The sequence below is a fragment of the Labeo rohita genome, chromosome 2 (genome assembly GCF_022985175.1).
Source record: "Labeo rohita strain BAU-BD-2019 chromosome 2, IGBB_LRoh.1.0, whole genome shotgun sequence".
In the NCBI taxonomy this organism is placed as follows: Eukaryota; Metazoa; Chordata; class Actinopteri; order Cypriniformes; family Cyprinidae; genus Labeo; species Labeo rohita.
This window is the reverse complement of record NC_066870.1, coordinates 13,191,816-13,211,170: the sequence shown is the minus strand read 5'-3', so window position 1 is coordinate 13,211,170 and position 19,355 is coordinate 13,191,816. Positions and strand designations below refer to the sequence as shown.

At 37.0% G+C, this 19,355-nt stretch overlaps 1 protein-coding gene across 1 annotated transcript in view; it reads right to left on the bottom strand.

Moving 5' to 3' along the window:
• Positions 1 to 19,355, bottom strand: part of atr (ATR serine/threonine kinase) — a 39,746-nt gene that overhangs the window by 18,538 nt on the left and 1,853 nt on the right. The window contains 21 exon segments of the mRNA XM_051093208.1: positions 1,120 to 1,233; positions 1,365 to 1,571; positions 1,703 to 1,828; positions 1,962 to 2,055; positions 2,442 to 2,585; positions 2,862 to 2,992; positions 5,440 to 5,535; positions 5,718 to 5,903; positions 8,038 to 8,232; positions 8,714 to 8,884; positions 9,112 to 9,283; positions 9,388 to 9,488; positions 9,602 to 9,789; positions 10,697 to 10,947; positions 11,265 to 11,463; positions 13,169 to 13,321; positions 13,883 to 14,067; positions 14,137 to 14,316; positions 14,402 to 14,583; positions 17,549 to 18,420; positions 18,507 to 18,659. Of these exon segments, the coding sequence (XP_050949165.1) occupies positions 1,120 to 1,233; positions 1,365 to 1,571; positions 1,703 to 1,828; positions 1,962 to 2,055; positions 2,442 to 2,585; positions 2,862 to 2,992; positions 5,440 to 5,535; positions 5,718 to 5,903; positions 8,038 to 8,232; positions 8,714 to 8,884; positions 9,112 to 9,283; positions 9,388 to 9,488; positions 9,602 to 9,789; positions 10,697 to 10,947; positions 11,265 to 11,463; positions 13,169 to 13,321; positions 13,883 to 14,067; positions 14,137 to 14,316; positions 14,402 to 14,583; positions 17,549 to 18,420; positions 18,507 to 18,659 (4,100 nt within the window).

Below are 19,355 nucleotides of genomic sequence, written 5' to 3'. Positions count from 1 at the left end.
GCGATTAATCGTGCAGCCCTATATGGAAGCCCAAATTTATATTTTTGGTCAAATGCGACTGTTGTAGTCGTGGTCTGGAGCCCTGTACGTGATTACGTAATGCAAGTTGTAGATGGGCATCACAGAGCTAGTGCAAGATGAGCATTTGTGGTTAAAAAATATATACATTTTCTTTCTTTTGTTTTTTTTGTTTTGTTTTTTTTAGAAAATGGCCGATTGTTTTGCTAGATAAGACCTTTATTCCTCGACTGGGATCATGAAAAGTCCTGCATTAAATCAATCTGCAATTTGGACCTTCAACCCATTGTTCCCTATTAAAGTCCACTAAATGGAGAAAAATCCTGGAATGTTTTCTATAAAAAAAAAAAAAGTTTCTTTTTGACTTAAGAAAGAAAGACATGACAGAGGTGAGGAAATTATCAGGACATTTTAATTCTGGAGAGAACTAATCCTTTAAAATAGTTAGTTTTTATTCTGCACATTATAATGTTGTGATGTCTAAACTCACTTGTTGCATTTTTAAACAACCGATTTTAGTTTTTAGAGTTTTAGGTTTAATTTATTAAGACAAAATTGTGTAAAATGTAAATATCAGAGATTTATCAAGCCAAAATTTGTATACCATTTCATTTTTGTATCTACCCATTTTAAGCTAATATGTTTTTTTTGTTTGTTTGTTTTAAATAAATAAATTAATTAAAATTTCTCTTTGCTAAATACTTAGTCTAAGGCTCATACAGATACTGTAAAAGTACTTTAAAGAACTTTTCAAGCACTACTTTTTTGATTTTCAAGTACTTCAATCAGAGTTTTATGACACTGACTGAAATAGACAAAAAAAATAAAAAGTATGAATGTTTTTTTATTGTGTGATTTTTGCATAAAAATATACATCCTTTTTAAAAAAAAATGAAACACTTATTTCATAGATACAATGTCTTTTAATAATTCAAACACTTTTCAAGTAACTTCTCACAAATATTGCTATTTTCATAGGGTTTTCCAGCCTTCACAATTTCAAAAAGTCAAATTCAAGTACTTCAAGCACTTTAAGCAACTACTAACCCTGTTAGTCTAAAAATGAGTCACAAAGGACATTATCCTTAGCACAGTGCGTACCTGCATGGCATATGCCGCGGCATCTTGAGCTCTCACATCATCCGCATAGGCTAGAAAGGCTTTGGTCAGCTCTGTCAGTAGCTCATAAGCAAAGTTTGGATCATCGATCCCACTCTAAAAGCATAAAGACATTCTCTTTATTCCGTGCTTAACACTTGGGAATACATAAAATGCAAAGCTACACACTTAAAACACCATCTTCAAGATTCTGCTCAATTCTCAAAACTGTCTGAGGAATGTCTTACCACAAATGTCGAGCCAGTTCCCTGAGTGTCAGCTGGTGACAAATCAAGTCGACCAGGATCAATGGCTCCTAACTCCCCCAGGCATTCCCCACACAAAAGCCTAGCTTCAGGATTGACGTCCTGGCAGCCCCGAAGCAACACCGTCACTAACTGAGAGATCACTGGCTCCACCATTTCACTGTCCAAGACATGCTTTAACAGAGCATCCTGTAGAACAAAAACACATACTGTAAATAAACCTTTCAGGCCCTTGATACGTTTTATTTTAAGCATTTTTAATAAGCATGTACTCCTATACATGTACTTTTTTGTGTACATTTATTAAGTGTGGGTCTGACCTGGTTCTTGTATATCATCTCCTTCAAGCTGGTGAGCGCATGGATGCGTACGTCCACATTCTCATGCTGGATGGCCCGCATGGACAGCTGCAGTGCTGCCTGCATGTCAGTGCTTTTTGAGGTTTGCTGTTGTTGAAGAATTGTTTATCATAACAATAAACATTGAAATAATTTCATTTTGTTGAAATGTGTAGCACAACTAACTTTTACATAGTTTTTTTTGTTTTTTGATGTGATGATTAGTTTGTTTAGACTGTACCTTACGGTAATCTTGAAGGACCTTATGAATGTTTTTCAGTTCTGGGTGGTCAGGAAGGAAGTAGATTTCATGAAGAAAGTCTTGGACTTCCTCCCTGAGATAAGAAGATTATGAAAAAGATTTCACCAAGGAAAGAAAAATGCAAATGCATTACAAATTATATTTTAGTAGAATTTGTGTTATAGTGCATTTCTCCTTTAACATGCAGAGACAAGTATGAATAAACAAAACTGCCTCCCCCAATAGCATGAATTTGGGGCGGGACTATCTATTTGTTCAACCAATAGAGGAGAAGGAGTGTTCCAACTTAATTGAAAATCATTTTTTGCAACTCTATTCCTGCAAAAATTGCACACTTCACTTTCAATAAGTATGTCAACACATTAACGAATAACATCTATACAAATATCTAAAAACATTTATAGAAATAAAACCAAATCTAGCCCATGACATAAAAGAGAAAGGAATAATGACACACACCTGTTTTCCACTATGAGGTAGTGCATGATCACTGCCGTCTCTTTAGGCTGGATGGAGATGAGAGGTAACAGAGCAACGATTACATGACTCAGAAGCGGACCCAGATAAGACGGGTCGAGACAGCGCACAAAACAGTCCCACGTCCTGTAAACCAGCAAGAAAACAAATAAACTCCACATCCTTGCAATTACAATTTCATCCTCTGGCCTGATTGCATATTAAAAACAGATGGTTCTCGCTGAGCTTAAACTTTAAAATATAAATGCAAATCTGGTGTCCTGTTGAGTTCGCTGCAGTAATTAAAGAACAATCTGGATCCTATCGGCAGCACTCTCACGCAGATGGTGCTTCTGATACTCTTTATAATCTGTTTGCATAGCTTCGTCAATGAATTCAGACCAATCCAAATGAGAAACACACCTGCAGCAGAGCTCTGGGAAGTCATCCTTATACCTCAGGCCAGTTCTGAGTGTGGTCATCATCTTCACTCGGACTGAGCTGATGTGCTTTGGACCCATTAGCTTCATCAGGGCCATTAAACTGTTCAGAGCCTGAGTGGGGAAAAAAGGTCATAAATATACTGACATAAAGTGGATAGAACAATTTTGCTACCTCTACTATCAAGTTTTCACAAATGTTCTGGATTCATTGTAATAGCAACCATACACTGACAAAGATTATGTACTTTAAATCCTGAGTTATGGAGATCTTTACTTGTCTTGTGACATGACACAGTGATTCAAATAAAAAAAAAATAAATAAATAAAGCCACTTGCAATTTTGACTCACAATTGCAAGTTAGAAAGTCAGAATAGCAGGATAAAAACTTGCAATTGCAAGAAAGCTCGTAATTCTGACTTTTTCTTGCAAATGGGAGTTTGTATCTCGCAATTCTGACTTTATTTCTCAGACTTTTTCATTGTGATATAACCTGTGATATAGACTTGCAATTGTGAGTTAAAGTCAGAATTGCGAGATATAAACTTGATATAACTATAACTTTTGACTTTTTTTCCTCAGAATTACATGATATAAACTTACAATTGCAGTCAGAATTAAGATAACCTGAAATCTGGACTTGTTTTCTTCTAAATGCACATTCGTATCTCGCAATTCTGACTTTTTTTCTTGTAATTTTGTAAACTTGCAATTCTAAGGGAAAAAAGTCAGAATTTTGAGTTTATATCTTGCAACAAAGAGTTGTGACAATTAAACTTGCAATTGTGAGTCAGGATTGTGAGACATTAACTTTTTTACTTTTTTCTTAGAATTGCATGATATAAACTCACGACTGGGAGTTATAAAGTCAGAATAGTGGGATATAAACTTGATAAAGTTTATATTTCACAGTTTTGAGAAAAAAGTCAGGACTGCAAGGAAAATAAGTCAGAATTGCGAGATAAAAACTCACAATTCTGACTTTTTTTTGCAAATGTGAGTTTGTATCTCGCAATTCTGACTTATTTTCCTCACAGTCCTGACTTTTTTCTCAAAACTGTGAAATATAAACTCCCAATTCTGAGAAAAATGTCAGAATTGTGAGTTTATATCTCGCAACTCTGACTTTATTTCTTAGAATTGTGAGATATAAACTTGCAATTTTGAGTTATAAAGTCAGAACTGTGAGATAAAAACTTGCAGTTTTTACTTTTTTTTTCAGAATTGCATGATATAAACTCTCAATTGCAGAATAGTGAGAAATAAAGTCCGAATTCAGAGTTTTTTCCCCTCACAATTGCGATATATCACATCACGCAATACTGACTTTACAACTTGCAACTGTGAGTTTATATCACGCAATTCTGAGAAAAAAGGTCAGAACGGCGAGTTTATATTTTGCAATTCTGATTTAATTCTCTGAGAGAAAAACAAGCCAGAATTGTGAGATAAAAAGTCGCACTTACCTTTATTTTTTATTCAGTGGCAAAAACGGGTTTAAATACACAACAAATAATGACAAAAAAGCATTAAGGCCATAAAAGAGTCCATAAGACTTGTGTGCTTTAGAAGTCCTCTGTAGTAATTGAACACACTATTCACTTTAATTTCTACTGAATATCCAAATTATTCATAATAATACTCTATAGTAAACTCTAAACTTGAGAATCACAGCAAGCGGATCACAGTCAGTCAGCTAAACTGACTGAACATTTCATTTTTAACTGATTTGTTGATAAATCTCACACTTTTTTTTTATATTTGATATCAGCATAGATATGTATAGGTAGATGCCACATTCAACCGGTCCACACACGTCAATGCGTCCGCCATCTTGGAACGGTCAAAGTGTCGTCCCTCACAATAAAAATCAATGAGTTTGAAGACTCCACAAAATTGCTCAGCTTCTGGTTGTACAAACCGCCAAATTTAAATTCCTGAAGAAACTGGATAAACTTTCACAGGTAAAAATTAACTCATATTTACAGGTTTTTAATCTATAGTACCTTTTAAATGTTGTTTTGTTGTATTGTGTTAGTTTAGCAAAATCATCTTCTTAAGTCTATTCCAGATATACATATTCAGACATGCATATAATTACGATTGTAGACAGTCAGGCAACTTGCTCTCAAGTGTTCAAGGACCAGCATGTGACCATTTCAATATTGCAGACAGCTTATGTATAGTGGCCCATTGAAACAGCTGCTAATAAGGCATCTACCTATACATATCTACAAATAGGGCTGCACGATTAATCGCACGATATTGTAAGGCGCGCTTAGTCAATGAAGCCGGTACTTTGATTAGTAGTAAAGCTCCATCACGTGCGTTCAGTTGGAGCGGCAATTAATACACAGAGCCGTAAATCACTGACAAGCTACGCCAAATCACGCTCATAATCGAATGCGATTTTGACAGGTAAATTTGTCATTTTCTGAAGCATACGGCTTTCAGCGAGGACAGAAAGAAAACAATTACAAGACGTTGTGCCTAGAACGTGGTGTATGACCAAAAGCTAATGTTTCACATTAAAACCAAACTGAATGTACTGAACACCTACCATTTTCTTTTTCTCCTTCTCTCCAGCACTAGAGCTCAGCAGCTGCATGTTGAAGAAAGCCAGAATGCCCAGGAGCTTGGGCTGCAGATAATCTGCCTGCACAGACATAACAGTACAGTGACAGACGGCATTATTTCCAGAACAATGATTATAATAAAAAGCTGAAAATAGACTTGAAAGCATTCAACTCTGTAGAACAAATGTACTTGAACATTTGTCAAAGATGTGCTAGATACTCAAGGGCCTTATTCTGATGATTATTATTAGAGCAGCTGTACCATGCGTCCCGGTGTGGTGATTTCTCTTGGGCCCTGGTATGGGTCGTCACTGGAGGCGAAAGAAGCTAAAATAGCAAGTCCATTAAAGACCTGCTGGTAGTGTTCACCAAGACGCAACAGCAGCTCATTATGAAGACCCTGGAAATCCTGTCTCAACAGACTGCCCAATTCAATTTCTGTCTCATTCTGTTAAAAAAAAATAAATAAATAAATTATATATATATATATATATATATATATATATATACACACCAGTGGCGGCTACTGGTCTGTCAAATAGGGGAAGCTCATTTTCGGCCTACATCATAAAATTGTCTATTTATTTATTCACAAGAATGTGCCTTATTGTCATAAGTAAGTCACAATGCAAACAATCGTAAAAAAAAAAGCTTTAGTTTTATTATGCAAAATATGATGTATTTTTTCTTTTAGTCAGATGCTACTATATAGTATTTAAATTGCAATTTAAATAAGGTTAATATGGAGATTTATTTATTTATTTATAAAGTATTTTAATAGAAATATAAGGTTTCATTATGTTATGTTAACATTTTTCAAGATTACTATATATATATATATATATATATATATATATTAATTTATAGTCATCCTCCATGTTAATATTTAATGTAGTAATCTATATATATATATTGATTACTACATTAAATATTAACATGAATGAATGAATGAACGATCTAAAAAAAATATTAAACTCTGTAAAAGTGAAACAAGGAATGTGGTGTATAATTGTGTGAAATGTATGATGAAAATCAAGCAATTTCGCCAAGCAAATATAAAGAAATAGGTTGCAGCAGTTTTTATTTCGACTGAACTTGAGAAATCCGCGATGGGACTGAGCGCGAATAGCTTCAGCGATTCCTTATAGTACAAAATCGCTGTCAGTCAAAAGGAGATGCAATCTTTCGACAGACCCTCCAATCATCACGCAGAAGCTCGGAGTCCAGGCCAGCCCACTCCTCATTTGCTCCTCATTCACCCCCAGAGACGCTGAGCGTCCGTGGGCGGGACATAATCGCAGCGTTTATCCAATGACCGTCTAGTTTCAAAGCACTGAAAAAAAACGTTCAAAGCAGCCGCATTGAAGTCAATGGACGCTGGGCTTCAACGGGGAAATGCACTGTGACGCTACGGGAATGTATGAGAAGAAAATCAAGTCAGCCGACCTGCTATATCTAACTGATTCTGAACGAACTCGTCTTTGAGATGAACGTTTTCTAACGCATTTTTAGTCAATAAAATGTTAATACAATAGTACATAATTTGACCATTAATTTTGTGACATTATAGGGGAAGCTGAGCTTCCCTTGCAGTCTTAAAGAAATCGCCACTGATACACACACATATACATATATACACACTGCCATTCAAAACTTTGGGATCAGTAAGACTTCTAATGTTGCCAAATATTCTTTTAGAACCTGTGATACTTTTTTCAGGATTTTTTGATGAATAAAAAGCATTTATCCAAAATATAAATCTTTTCTAACAATATAGTCTATGCTATCACTTTTTACCAATTTAACACATCCTTGCTGATTAAAAGTATTAAATTCTTTCAAAAAAAAGAAAGAATAAAATGTCCTGACCTTAAACTTTTGAACGGTAATGTATTTTGTTAGAAAAGATTTCTAATTTAAATAAATGCTGTTCTTTTAACTTTTATTCCATCAAAGAATCCCGTAAAAACGTATCACAGGTTCCAAAACATTAAGCTGCAAAACTGTTTCCAACATTAATAATAAATCAGCAATATTAAAGTGATTTCTGCAAGATCACGTGACACTGAATACTGGAGTAATGATGCTGAAAATTAAATAAATTAGATTTTAACATATACTAAAATAGAAATATGTTATATTACACTGTAATGATATTTCACAATATTATTTTTTCTGTATTTTTGATCAAATAAACGCAGCCTTGATGAGCATAAGAAACTTCTTCATAAGTAACTATATTAAAAATCAGTATATTATATAAGTTTCAAACATTTATATATCTTATACATTTTGTAACATCTATTTCGTAATAAGGTTCTATCTGACATTTTTGTCAAAATTGAGTTATTCACATATTCTTATTCGGTGACAACTAATTTACATTATGTGATGTTTCTTTTGTAAGCGGTGTACATTTTTTTTGAAAATAAAAATGGTTTTATCTACAGAAATCTATGGAGCTCAATATCTAGCTCAATATCTCAACAGTGCTCAAAATGCAGACAGAACCTTATAATTCTAAGGCGACGATTTGTCTTTTTCCCCACTTCTCTCCTGATTTCATACAATGAAAATCACACCTTAAGGTAGTGAAAGGCTCTCTCCAGCTCCTCCTTGGTACAGGAACACACAAGATGGGAGAATATATATTTGAAGTTATTGATGAGCATTTCTCTGCGGTTGACATTCAACTGCTTGGCAATAGTGCGGATCAAGGCAGAAGCTGTAGGACTGGCCTTGGCTGCCAAAAAGGGAAGAAGGACCTGTAGTGTCCGCTGTGAACAAAGAGAGACCAAGTAAGCTTACTAATTCAGTAAAATTAGCAATGAAAGTCATACTTTAGTTCATCAAGACAGTTTATCTTTGCTATCAAGTTTACTCTTGCTTCAAAAAGTTTTTCCAATCTCAGCATTTATGCTAAAACTAAGCTTTCCTGTACTATATTTGCCCAAATTTAAAAGAGACAGTTCAAAATTCAGTCATTATTTACTCACACTCATGACATTCCAATCCTGTATGACTTACTTTTTCTGTGAATCACATGTTAGTGTGAAGAATGTTAGTAACCAAAGAGTTTCAGGTCTATGGAAGTCTATCGGACCCGAAAGCATTTGGTTACCAACACTTTTTAAAAAATATCTCATATAGGTTTGTAACAACATGAGGGTGAGTAAATGATGACAGAACTTTCATTTTTTGATGGACTATCCCTTTAAGACTGTTCTGCCGAATCTGGTATCGAGATGTTGGACTTACATTGAGAAAACGATTCAGGTCAGGGAAATCAAAGACATGTGCCACATGAGACAGGATGTCCAATGCCAGCTCTCTCTGATGGGCCGCTTCCTCCTGGAGAGCCTCGCTGCTCTGATCTGGCGTGCAGCGCAGAGCCGTCACATGTCGTGAATGCAAAGACTCCACCAAGAACTGGAATAAACAAAACGGTAGACCCATTACATATTTTTAAATGGACCTGGGTCTGACTGACCACAAAGTTTAGTTTGTTTTAACCTAAACCGACACTGTCCTCCATTCCTAACTCACAGTGTTTAAGTTTTTTTGAAGGTGATAAACCGCTTGTAGTCATACTTGCATAAAAGCAGAGCACCATAAATAATGCTAACATCATCGCATTAACAAAAGTGCACACTGACCTGGCAAATTGGATTCCTGTATTGGTTGAAGAAGGACTGGAGTTTGAGGTCCCTACAGGTGGCCAAAGCCTGGATCTCTGTGTAGGCTGCTACCGACACAGGGTTAGACTTGGACAGCAGGCAGTGCAGAAGACGAAGCAGAGCAAAAGACACCAGGTTCCCTTCAGCAGCTCTGAGAAGCACCATAAACAAGCATTATTAAAACATGATTTGAGCACTTCTAAAAGTGGAAAGCATTAATAGATACTAAAAGTGGCACACAAAAAAGTGCACTACCTCCCAATTTCTCCAGTGGTTAATATGAGTGTGCTTTTGAGTTCATTGTTTCTGGAGGTCTTTGCATTTGTATAAGCTTCTTTTAGTCTGGACACAAGCAGCTGTGAAAATCAAAATCATTATACATCCATTAGTTAGTTTGGATAAAAGCATCTGCTAAATAACTTAATGAATAATTTTAAAGTTAATAAAATTTGAACTTTACAGTCCGTACCTCCTTCAGGAAGCCATTTCCATTCCAAAACTCCAGAAGATTCTTGATATTTTGGCCGAACTTTATGCGGACTTCCTGGTCAGGGTCTTCAATGAGGTTGACTAGTGCGCTAACCAGAGATTTTGTATCAGGGTCACTGTTACCCAGATCCACATGCTTGAACAAGTGCCGTATATTCCTGATAAAAGCTGTTGTTTCAAAAGACAAAAGTTAAGACTGATTTAGTCAGCTAAAATGTATTTGCACAATACATTATATAAACAGTAAAGGCTGCAAAACAAAGTACATACTACCAAAAGTTTAAAAAAGTAAAAGTAAAAAAAAACATTTTTTTTTAAATTCAGCTATTAACATTCTTCACCAAGCTCATAATCCTCAAGAGAGTTTAAAATAGATTAAGCCTTTCCTAATGAAAACTGATGGAATGGGCGATTTTGCATTTTAGCAATTCCACTGCCATTGTCCTAAAATAAATGGATTTTTAATGGGTTTTTGGTAAAATAAGGCCTGTGGTTTGCACAAGCTCAAGATATTTTCATGTTTTATTTTACAACATAAAACACATCAGTAATACCCCCTTGTGATTTTTTTTAAAGCCCATTATATCTAAAACTTTTTTAAATACAGAATATAAAAGTTGTCAGTAGTCTCACTGTAGTGATGCTGTGTCATGCAGCTGTGATGTAGTTCATTTATAGCCAACTGTAGCAAAGTTATGGGATGATACAGGATGAAGGAGGTGGGAACCAGTTTAAAATAAATATACACTTTAAGAACAAATGAAAAATAAACAAACGAAACAAGAGGCAGCCACCTCTTGGATGATAAAACTTAAAATGACTTAGGCCTCGTCCTCCTTCCCTGTACTGTCATCATTTATAGGCTTCAAAATTCATAACAATTGTTTTTATTTGAACAAAACGTTATCATTAGGAACCAAACTGTATATCAATCACAAAGATTTTTTTCTGCATCATAACATAAAAAAATCCTAATGGTGATGAGTGCGATGCTCATTTACAGGTACAAAAATACATTATCACTGAGGCGCACTATTTAAGAAGATTCACTGACAGTAATGCTGACTGGACTAACCTTGCTTGACCTTCATGTCCTCCAAAGGTTTGAGCAGCAGAAGGAATGGGGTGAGGATGGAGGCTCCGATAGAGGCGGTCTGGCTGGGGTGGGAGTCTGAAATGCTGAGACCAGCACAGAGCAGCTCATGGGATGGCATCGTCTCCTGAGGGAACTGCAATTGTGAGCTCTCAGACAAACAGCAGGCCAGCTGCCCTGTAATACCGGCTAGTTCGATCTTCACTTGTGTTGAGCTGTCCTGCAGTCTGTTCCTAAATGCATTATGGAATTAAAATGTTTTGAAAAGTTTATCAAAATGACTTTACAGAAAGGTAAACATTTCCTCAATCTTAAGCAAAAATTAAATTAAAAATATATTTCCAGCTGACCAAACATTTTAGATATAAGAGTAACTAAAAGAATACATATTCTCAACAGAATTTTCCATTTCAAATCACAATTTTAAAATTCCCTGATATTTCCAGGTCTGCCATGACCATAAGAATCATAAATTAATGTATGCCAAACTTGGATGTTTTTTTGTTCGTTTGTTGATGCATTCAGAGTGTGTAACTGTTAGATGACGTACAAAAGTACTTCGTGGATGAGGCTGTAGGATTTGACTCCTAGGTGGTGCAGCAGAAGGGGGAAGCCTCTGACAGCACTGGCCCGCTCTGCTTCACTGTTACTTTGCAGGGTCCAGCGGTAAACCGATGATCGCCAGTCACCACACACACTCTTCGACAGCAAGGCAAGCAGAAACACACAATGTGCGCGAGTTTGTGCAGCTACAAGCAAAAGTACAAAACAACAAACAATGTAATGTACTGTAAGTACAATAAGTTAAACTTATTTAGAAACTACATAAAAATAAAGAGTTATCAATTAAAGGAGTCATGAACTGTGAAACCAAAATTCCCTTGATATTTTGACATATATCTAATATAGATATATTGTACTATAAAGACATCCTGTAAGTTTCAGAACTCAAAACTTTGTCATTATTGTAAAAACAGCTTATATTGAAGCCAGTCTGTCAAATGACCACTTGAATGTGCCACTTTATGATGTAATAGTGTGGCTAAACCCCGCCTCCAAAAAAGATCAACGCCTGCTTACATCACTGCCTGTTTGGCCCCGCCCACCATTTCACACATGTGACGTAAATAACGAGAGGCAATCAGATCTACATAGAAAACAAACGATAAAGATCTTTCCAAATACAAAAAAAGCTGTCCAGTGTCAAGTTGTGGAAAAACAATCTTTGCATTGCCTTTTTTCTAATCTAAAGAGCGGATTAACTTTATTTTTACAGACCATGTCAATAGAGGTCGACCAATGTATCGGTTTTGCAGATTAATCAGCAGCGATAGTTGATTGGCAGAACTATCGGTTATCAGCAAAAATCCACGCCGATAGTTTTTTCCGGGTTGGGTCCATTGCTGGAGTGGCTGAGAAGGTCGTCATTATACAGCAAAGTCCCTATAGTCTTTGTTATACAGCAGGAGAGTGGCTTCTAGTGGCAGAAACCACTGACAGCACGTGTTGTTTGTTTAGACACGTGACACTGCACGCTGCACAGCGCGGGACACTTCAAAGGCGGACATAAAACACTGACAATGAAGCAGTGTGTACAGTATACTGTAGTGCATGTTTTCATGTCATTACTAAGTGATGAATTTGTTGACTAGATGCTGCATTAGTGGAGAAAGGACAGCAGTACACTTTTGCCCGTTTGGTGATCAAATAAAGTCTTGTATACTGCCGCTTGAATTGAAAACGACGTGTCCAGTGTGTGTGATACCGGATAGCTGCGAGTTCTTCTAGACACAGCACTGCACATTTGCCCGTTGTGTGACTAACATATTTTATATTTTGATTTGATAACCACAACTGTTCTAGAATAGAAGCTGTTAAATTGTGAAAGTACACAATATCCATATGTATGCAATTTCAATACTGTGGCCTTTGTGTAGATATTTAAAGATGGCCATCTTCAGCTTGATGGTTGATGTAATGGTAACACTTTACAATATGAGTCCATTTGTAACATTAAGATTGATAAAAGCTTTAGAATAGATGTATTGTGTGTTAACTTCAGTATAGTGTGTGTTAACTTCAGCATTTACTGATATAAAAGGAAAAAAGGAAAAATTACTGGAAAAAAGGAAAAATTTAACGTCAATTTTCAGAAAGATTGAAACAAACAAAAAAAAAGGATACTGTACTGGCAATACTGAATCTGACAGTTAGTGTATATAACTGTTTTTATCACATGGTTACTATTGCTTTGTTATAACAGACTGTTTGATATGTACTGAGTACACGTGTTTTTAACCTAAATTGCAGCAAGCGTCCATCTATCACAAAGCGTTCTGATGGGTGGTTAAAACATTATGATGTTTTTTGATGGAAAATTATAAGGGGACCTCAGAGAACAGTAATTTAAAAAGCAGTTCATGACCCCTTTTACATTATGAAGTAGATACTTACAGTAGACAGGAGCAAGTTTCTGGGAGAGTGCAAACAGACTAGCAGGAAATGAGGCCATCTGATAAACTGTTTGTGAAGAATGCTCAAGCACCCATGGGATCGAAAGCACAGCACAAATATTTCTGTAGAAACCTGTGTCACTCTGACTATTGGCTGTAAACAGACAATATAAATCAAATTAATTAAAATGAACCGATATCATGCCATTAAATGCATCTAAAGGCTTCTCTCGAGTGAAATTTCTGAAAAATTGTGCAATATCTCAACAAATCAGAAAAAATTATGTTTAACAATCTTTAGCTAATCTCAAAATAAATATACATTTTTCATATCATACTTTACAATGTTATGGTGCTTAAATTTACTTGTGATATTTAAATGTAGTTTTTAGAAGAAAAGTAGTTTTTTTCTTGTGTATGTACGTATGGTTTATAAAGTTTTAAATATGGATATTTTTGCTTCAGTTTATTAACCACGTTGAGTACTTTTCATAATGGATGCACTTTATCGGACTTCAAAATCTCAGCACCCATTCACTGCCTTTATAAAGATTAGAAGTGCCAGGACATTTTTAATGATAACTCCAATTGTATTTGTCTGAAAGAAGAAAGTCACATACACCAAGACTGTCTTAAGGGTGAGTAAATTAAGGGGTAATTTTCATTTTTGGGTGAACTATCCCTTTATTAAGGATCTTGCAAAAAATATACTCACTGCTAAGGTAAAGGACAGCGTCAAGGATTCTGATGGTACCCTCCACCAGAGGCTCCAGCTCTTCCTCATTAGAGGTGTTTGCCATCACAGTGCGGCAGCTCTCGACTACCTGAGCCAAGACCCGAGGCTTTAACCAAATGAGCTGAGCTGCATCTGAGGTCTCTGATGTCTTCTCTCCTCTTCCACTGTAGAGGTATTTAAAAATAAGAACCAATATCCATGCAACACAACAAAGGTCTTAAATAAAGTTGTACCTCTTTGGTCCATTCAGACAGTGCTTTGAGCAACGTGCAGCCAGATGGAAGATGACTGCCAGTCCCTGCACGGTGCTCACACACTGGCTCGCTCTGTGGTCCCTCATCTGGGTCAGTAACTCATCCAGTCGGCTGTGTACAGCTGCCCACACCTCACTTTTGCTCATCATGTCCACCTGCCTGATTGTGGATAAGATGAATACGCATTGTAAGAGGAGAGACTGAAGAAATGAAATCTGGAGAGTGGGGACAGAGAATTGCATACATTGGCTGAGTTTTTTCCCCACTCCTTAGCTGCGTTGGAAGAGAGAGGTTTGGGCGTTTGGATGGAACTTCCTCTTCATACATACTACGATCAGCAGGGTCAGAAACACCAGCTTGCATATCCTGCACTGCAGCAATGGCTTCTGTCTTGAGGGCAGCGTACAGGTAGCCTTCCACGCTTTGCTAGTTTTCACACAAAACAAAATCTGTTACTTTCTACAATACATCATCATTTTAGGATTTGAGATTGAAGAGCTAGGGCCAGATTTACCAAACAGGTTAAATTTGCATTAGAGCGCAAATCCATAAAAGCGCAAATGGGAGGGGGAAATTCTGTGTGTGATTTACTGACAATGAACACATTAAAGGGGTCATCGGATGCCCATTTTCCACAAGTTGATATGATTCTTTAGGGTCTTAATGAAAAGTCTATAACATGCTTTGGTTAAAATTTCGCAATGGTAGTGTAAATAACACCTTTTTTACCTTGCCAAAATCAGCTCTGCAAAAATCATCCTGTTCTGGTCGAGGTTGCTTTAAATGTTAATGAGCTCTGCTCGCCCCGCCCCTCTCTTCTCTTTTTGGAGTGACGAGCCCGTTTACTTTAGCCGCATTTAGCCACGTTTATCCACTAAACTTGCTAACTAGCACGTTATTAGGAAAGGCGATCGCAAAGATTCATTAAAAAACCCTTAAACTCACTTCTGCTATAAGTGAAGCTGGATCACAAATGATTTGTGCAAACATAGACGGATATATGTAGATCAGGAGGCGCATTCCATTCACAAACAAACGTAATCCACTGCATCTTCAGCGGCAGACCTTCAGCATTCATTATTACATCCAGCAATACAACACCTCAATCGCTCAATCTGAGATATTCTTGTCTAACTTACGTCCCTGATCCGGCATCGAAACAATGGAGGTCGGACTGTTACAGCTGATGTAAGGCGGGTCTGAGGTAAGACACTCATGTCAATCAACTACCGTGGGAGCGGCCTCTGTCGGTGTGGCGCCACACCAACAGGCATCTGAGAATGGCTCGATTTGAAAAAGGGGATACTGACTCGTCATCTCTGCAGTAGTGGATGCGCCTATGTTTCATACAGATTATAACTGAAAAAAAAATTAGGTTTCTATTTGAATTGGTTTATTTCAAAGTAGACATTTCACTCTCTATAGATAGCCTATATTTTTTAATGTCTGTAAGACAAGAATATACGGAGTTAAGAAGATCTGCGTTCAAGTTCACAGTGACCGAGATGGCAGAAAGCGCATCCTGTTTGCTTTCATGATTTTACAAAAGAGCAACGTTTCGTTGTTATTCTGAGGGCACACAAATAAATGTAGATTCTTTACAGATTCTAAAGATTACTTTTATCTGTATGACCAAAAATGAAGGAGTATTTTAAGAGCAAGTGACTGCACGGCGCCTCCATCTATCTTGCAGTAAGTGTACTACTGTTCAGCTTCCACACTCCGCACAGGCACTTGTAAAGTGAACACTTTTCTATGTTAATATTAGATTAAGCAGCTATGTAAAGTTGCTACTACTTACAAATAGATGATGTCAAATTTGAGGTCGATGAATAATAGGCAAGCGTTTGGATGTTCGCCCAATGTACTATGTTACCACATAGACTAGTTAACGATCTGTCTGTCACAGACTGCGTGACTTGGCCACTTCCTGTGGGTTTTTTTTTATCTGCGACTAAGCGACTAATAAAATTTTGGTTGAACTAGCCTCTTCTCATTGACTAACAGTTAGTCGACTATTAGGGGGCAACCATAGTGCACGCCTTTTCAGCGCTAATTCTTAACTGCGCATCTGCGCAATCCTGACAGTAGTATTTTAACGCCAAAAGACGGTTTGCGCTGACTCAAGCTGTCAGTAAATCTGGCCCCATATGTCTGGCAGGACTGTCAGCAAATTACAATTTAAAGGAATCATTCTCCTTAAAATGAAAACTCTGTTATCATTCCAAACCCATAACCCAAAACCTTAAAACTTCTGTTCATGTTCAAAACACAAATAAGGATTTCTTTCTCTTTTCTGAGAGATTTCCCTTAATTGAAATTCCAGGTGACCAAAACTATGAAAAAGTTCATTCAAAGAGATTGCAAAAGAAAAAAAACATATGAATCAAGTAGTTTAACTCAAGTCTTCTTTTGATCAACACACACAGAGCTTATCAAATATGGTAAACTGAAGCTCAAGCTTCCTTGCTTGATGCAGAAGATCCAATTAGGCTTGTTCTTGTCCTTCAAGCAAGAACGGTTGAGTATCTGTCATTACTGTAGCAAATTTTTATTTTTTATTTTTAATTATGGGTTTGGAATATTAATTATGGGTTTGGAATAACAAGAGGGTAAGTAATTGGGTGTTGAATTGGTTGAACTATCCCTTTAAATGTCAGCCTTTCCCTGATATATTGTATGACTTAACACTTTGAATATAGTGCAAAGATGTACTGTGTTACCACTGAACCACTTTTATGCCGTTTTTATCTTGTTTTTTTGAAGCTTGACATATTTTGTCCACATTTATTTTCATTGTATGGAAAAAGGCAGCATAAACCTTTTACTAAACTTTAAGGGATAGTTCACCCAAAAATGAAAATTCTGTCATTAATTACTCACCCTCATGTCGTTCCAAACCTGTAAAACCTTTGTTCATCTTCGGAACACAAATCAAGAGTTTTGAAGAAATCTGAGATCTCTCTAACCCTCCATAGACAAGGCAAGCATACTACCACGGTCAAGGCACAGAAATGCAGTAAGGACACCATTAAAATGACACAAAAAGTATTCTCCTAGCTTAATATAATTGCAATTGAACCATTTGGGTCCATTTTAATGATTTCCTTACTATGTTTCTGTGGTAGTGCCCTTGCTGTTTATGAAGGGTCATGGAGCTCTTGGATTTCATCAAAAATATCTTAATTTGAGTTCTGAAGATGAACGAAGGTGTTACAGGTTTGGAACGGCATGGGGTTGAGAATGATAGAATTTTTATTTTTGGATGAACTATCCCTTTAAAAGAAGAGGGAAAAACATGTCAAGTTTCAACAAAACAAGATAACAGGTTTTGATTTGTCTTAAATCAGATCTGGTCTTTTTTGAATAAACTTTTCCTTTAACTCTTTACCTCCTGCTGGTCTTCTGTTCCAATGGTCTTAATCAGAGCTTTGCAAATGGCTGCGACTCTCTCCTTCCGGATCTGCACTGCACATTCGTATCCGAGAGGAACAAACTCAAGCACAAAGCAGAAAACTTCACAAAGCGTAGCTTTCACCTCCACTACCTTTAACTGCTGTAGTGCTCCACCAACCACCAGTTTCTCAAGCCTTTCCATTAGCATATTCACATGAACTCTCTCAAACCTGCAGCAAGTGCCTTCCTCAGACTGGAAAACACACTGAGAGAGCTTCTGGAATTCCTTGCCAAAGACACTGAGCTCTGATTCCTTAAAAGCAGGCAAGGAGTCCAGGAGATGCAAATAAGCAGAGAAGAATGGTTGCGAATGCTCTTCAGGAAATCCTCCCAGAGTCACAATGCGAGTTAAAAGCACCATGGATGCTGCCTTGAGTCTTGGGCTTCCATTAGACATTATAAGGCAAGTTGAGTCCCATATGATGGCCACTTCCCTTGGGAAGAAAATGCCTTGCAAAATATCTGTCAGTACTGTTAATGAAGTTACTAACAACGCCTGAGCTGAGGCATAGGAGGGCATATTAAGGATGGTGGGGGTCAGGTAAACGGTAGACTCTCCAGACCTGATGGAGAAGCGTTCCACCACCACTGGCCATTGTGGTGACTGTCTGGCCATGAGATTTATATGCACTAAATCTTGCATTAAACATATTAGCTCTGTAGAAAAAAGGCTGAAGAGGACAGGACCCTTGGCTCTGAAAAGGTGAAGCAAGGAACAGATGACTGATGAGATCTTCATGTGAAGATCTTCACATTCTGGGGAAGCAGCAATTCGCAAGAGGCGGTTGATGATCCATTTACTGAAATCTGTAAAGGGAGAATGGAGGCAGACAATCTAAGCTAGAAGTATTTGAGCAGAACTTTGGCAGCTAATGCAAACCAAATTAACTTACCAGAGCAGCTGTTTTCTGAGTTTTTGAAGTGATCTGAAAGGCACGCTGGGTTTATGAACATTAATGATGAGGATTTAATAATGTGCTGCACAAAGTCCAGCAGCATCACACATGCTGGCTCGGAACTGGTCTTCTTACATAACTCCAGAGCAACTAAAATGTGAGAGAGATAAAACGAAGTAAAAACACTTACATAAACACGAAATTAAACATGGACTAAACTCTGTAAAATTACACTGCAAAGAGGCTAAGTTACAAAAAAAAAGATGAAGAGAAATTTCAATAGATTTAAACATTCTATTAATTTGTTTTAAAGGAACAGATCAGAAAAACTGTCATAATTTCATTATCCTCACGTTGTTCCAAACTTTTATGACTTCCGTTCTTCTGCTGAATATATTTTGAGAAGTGTTTTTTGTTCTTCCATACAATAGCAGTCAATGGTCCTCAAAACTATTTGTTTACCACCATTATTCAAAAATAACTTCTTTTGTGTTACGCAGAAGATTATACAATTGATATGTACACCGATCAGGCATAACATTCTCACCACTGACGTGAAGAGAATAACAGATTATACTCTTCATTGCAGCACCTGTTAGTGGCTGGGATATATTACGCAGCAAATAAACATTTTGTCCTCAAAGTTGATGAGTTAGAAGCAGAAAAAATGGGAAAGCATAAGGATTTGAGCGAGTCTGACAAGGGCCCAATTGTGATGGCTAGATGACTGGGTCAGAGCATCTCCAAAACCGCAGCTCTTGTGGGTGTTCCCAGTCTGCACTGGTCAGTATCTATCAAAATGTGTCTAAGGAAGGAACAGTGGTGAACTGGTGACAGGTTCATGGG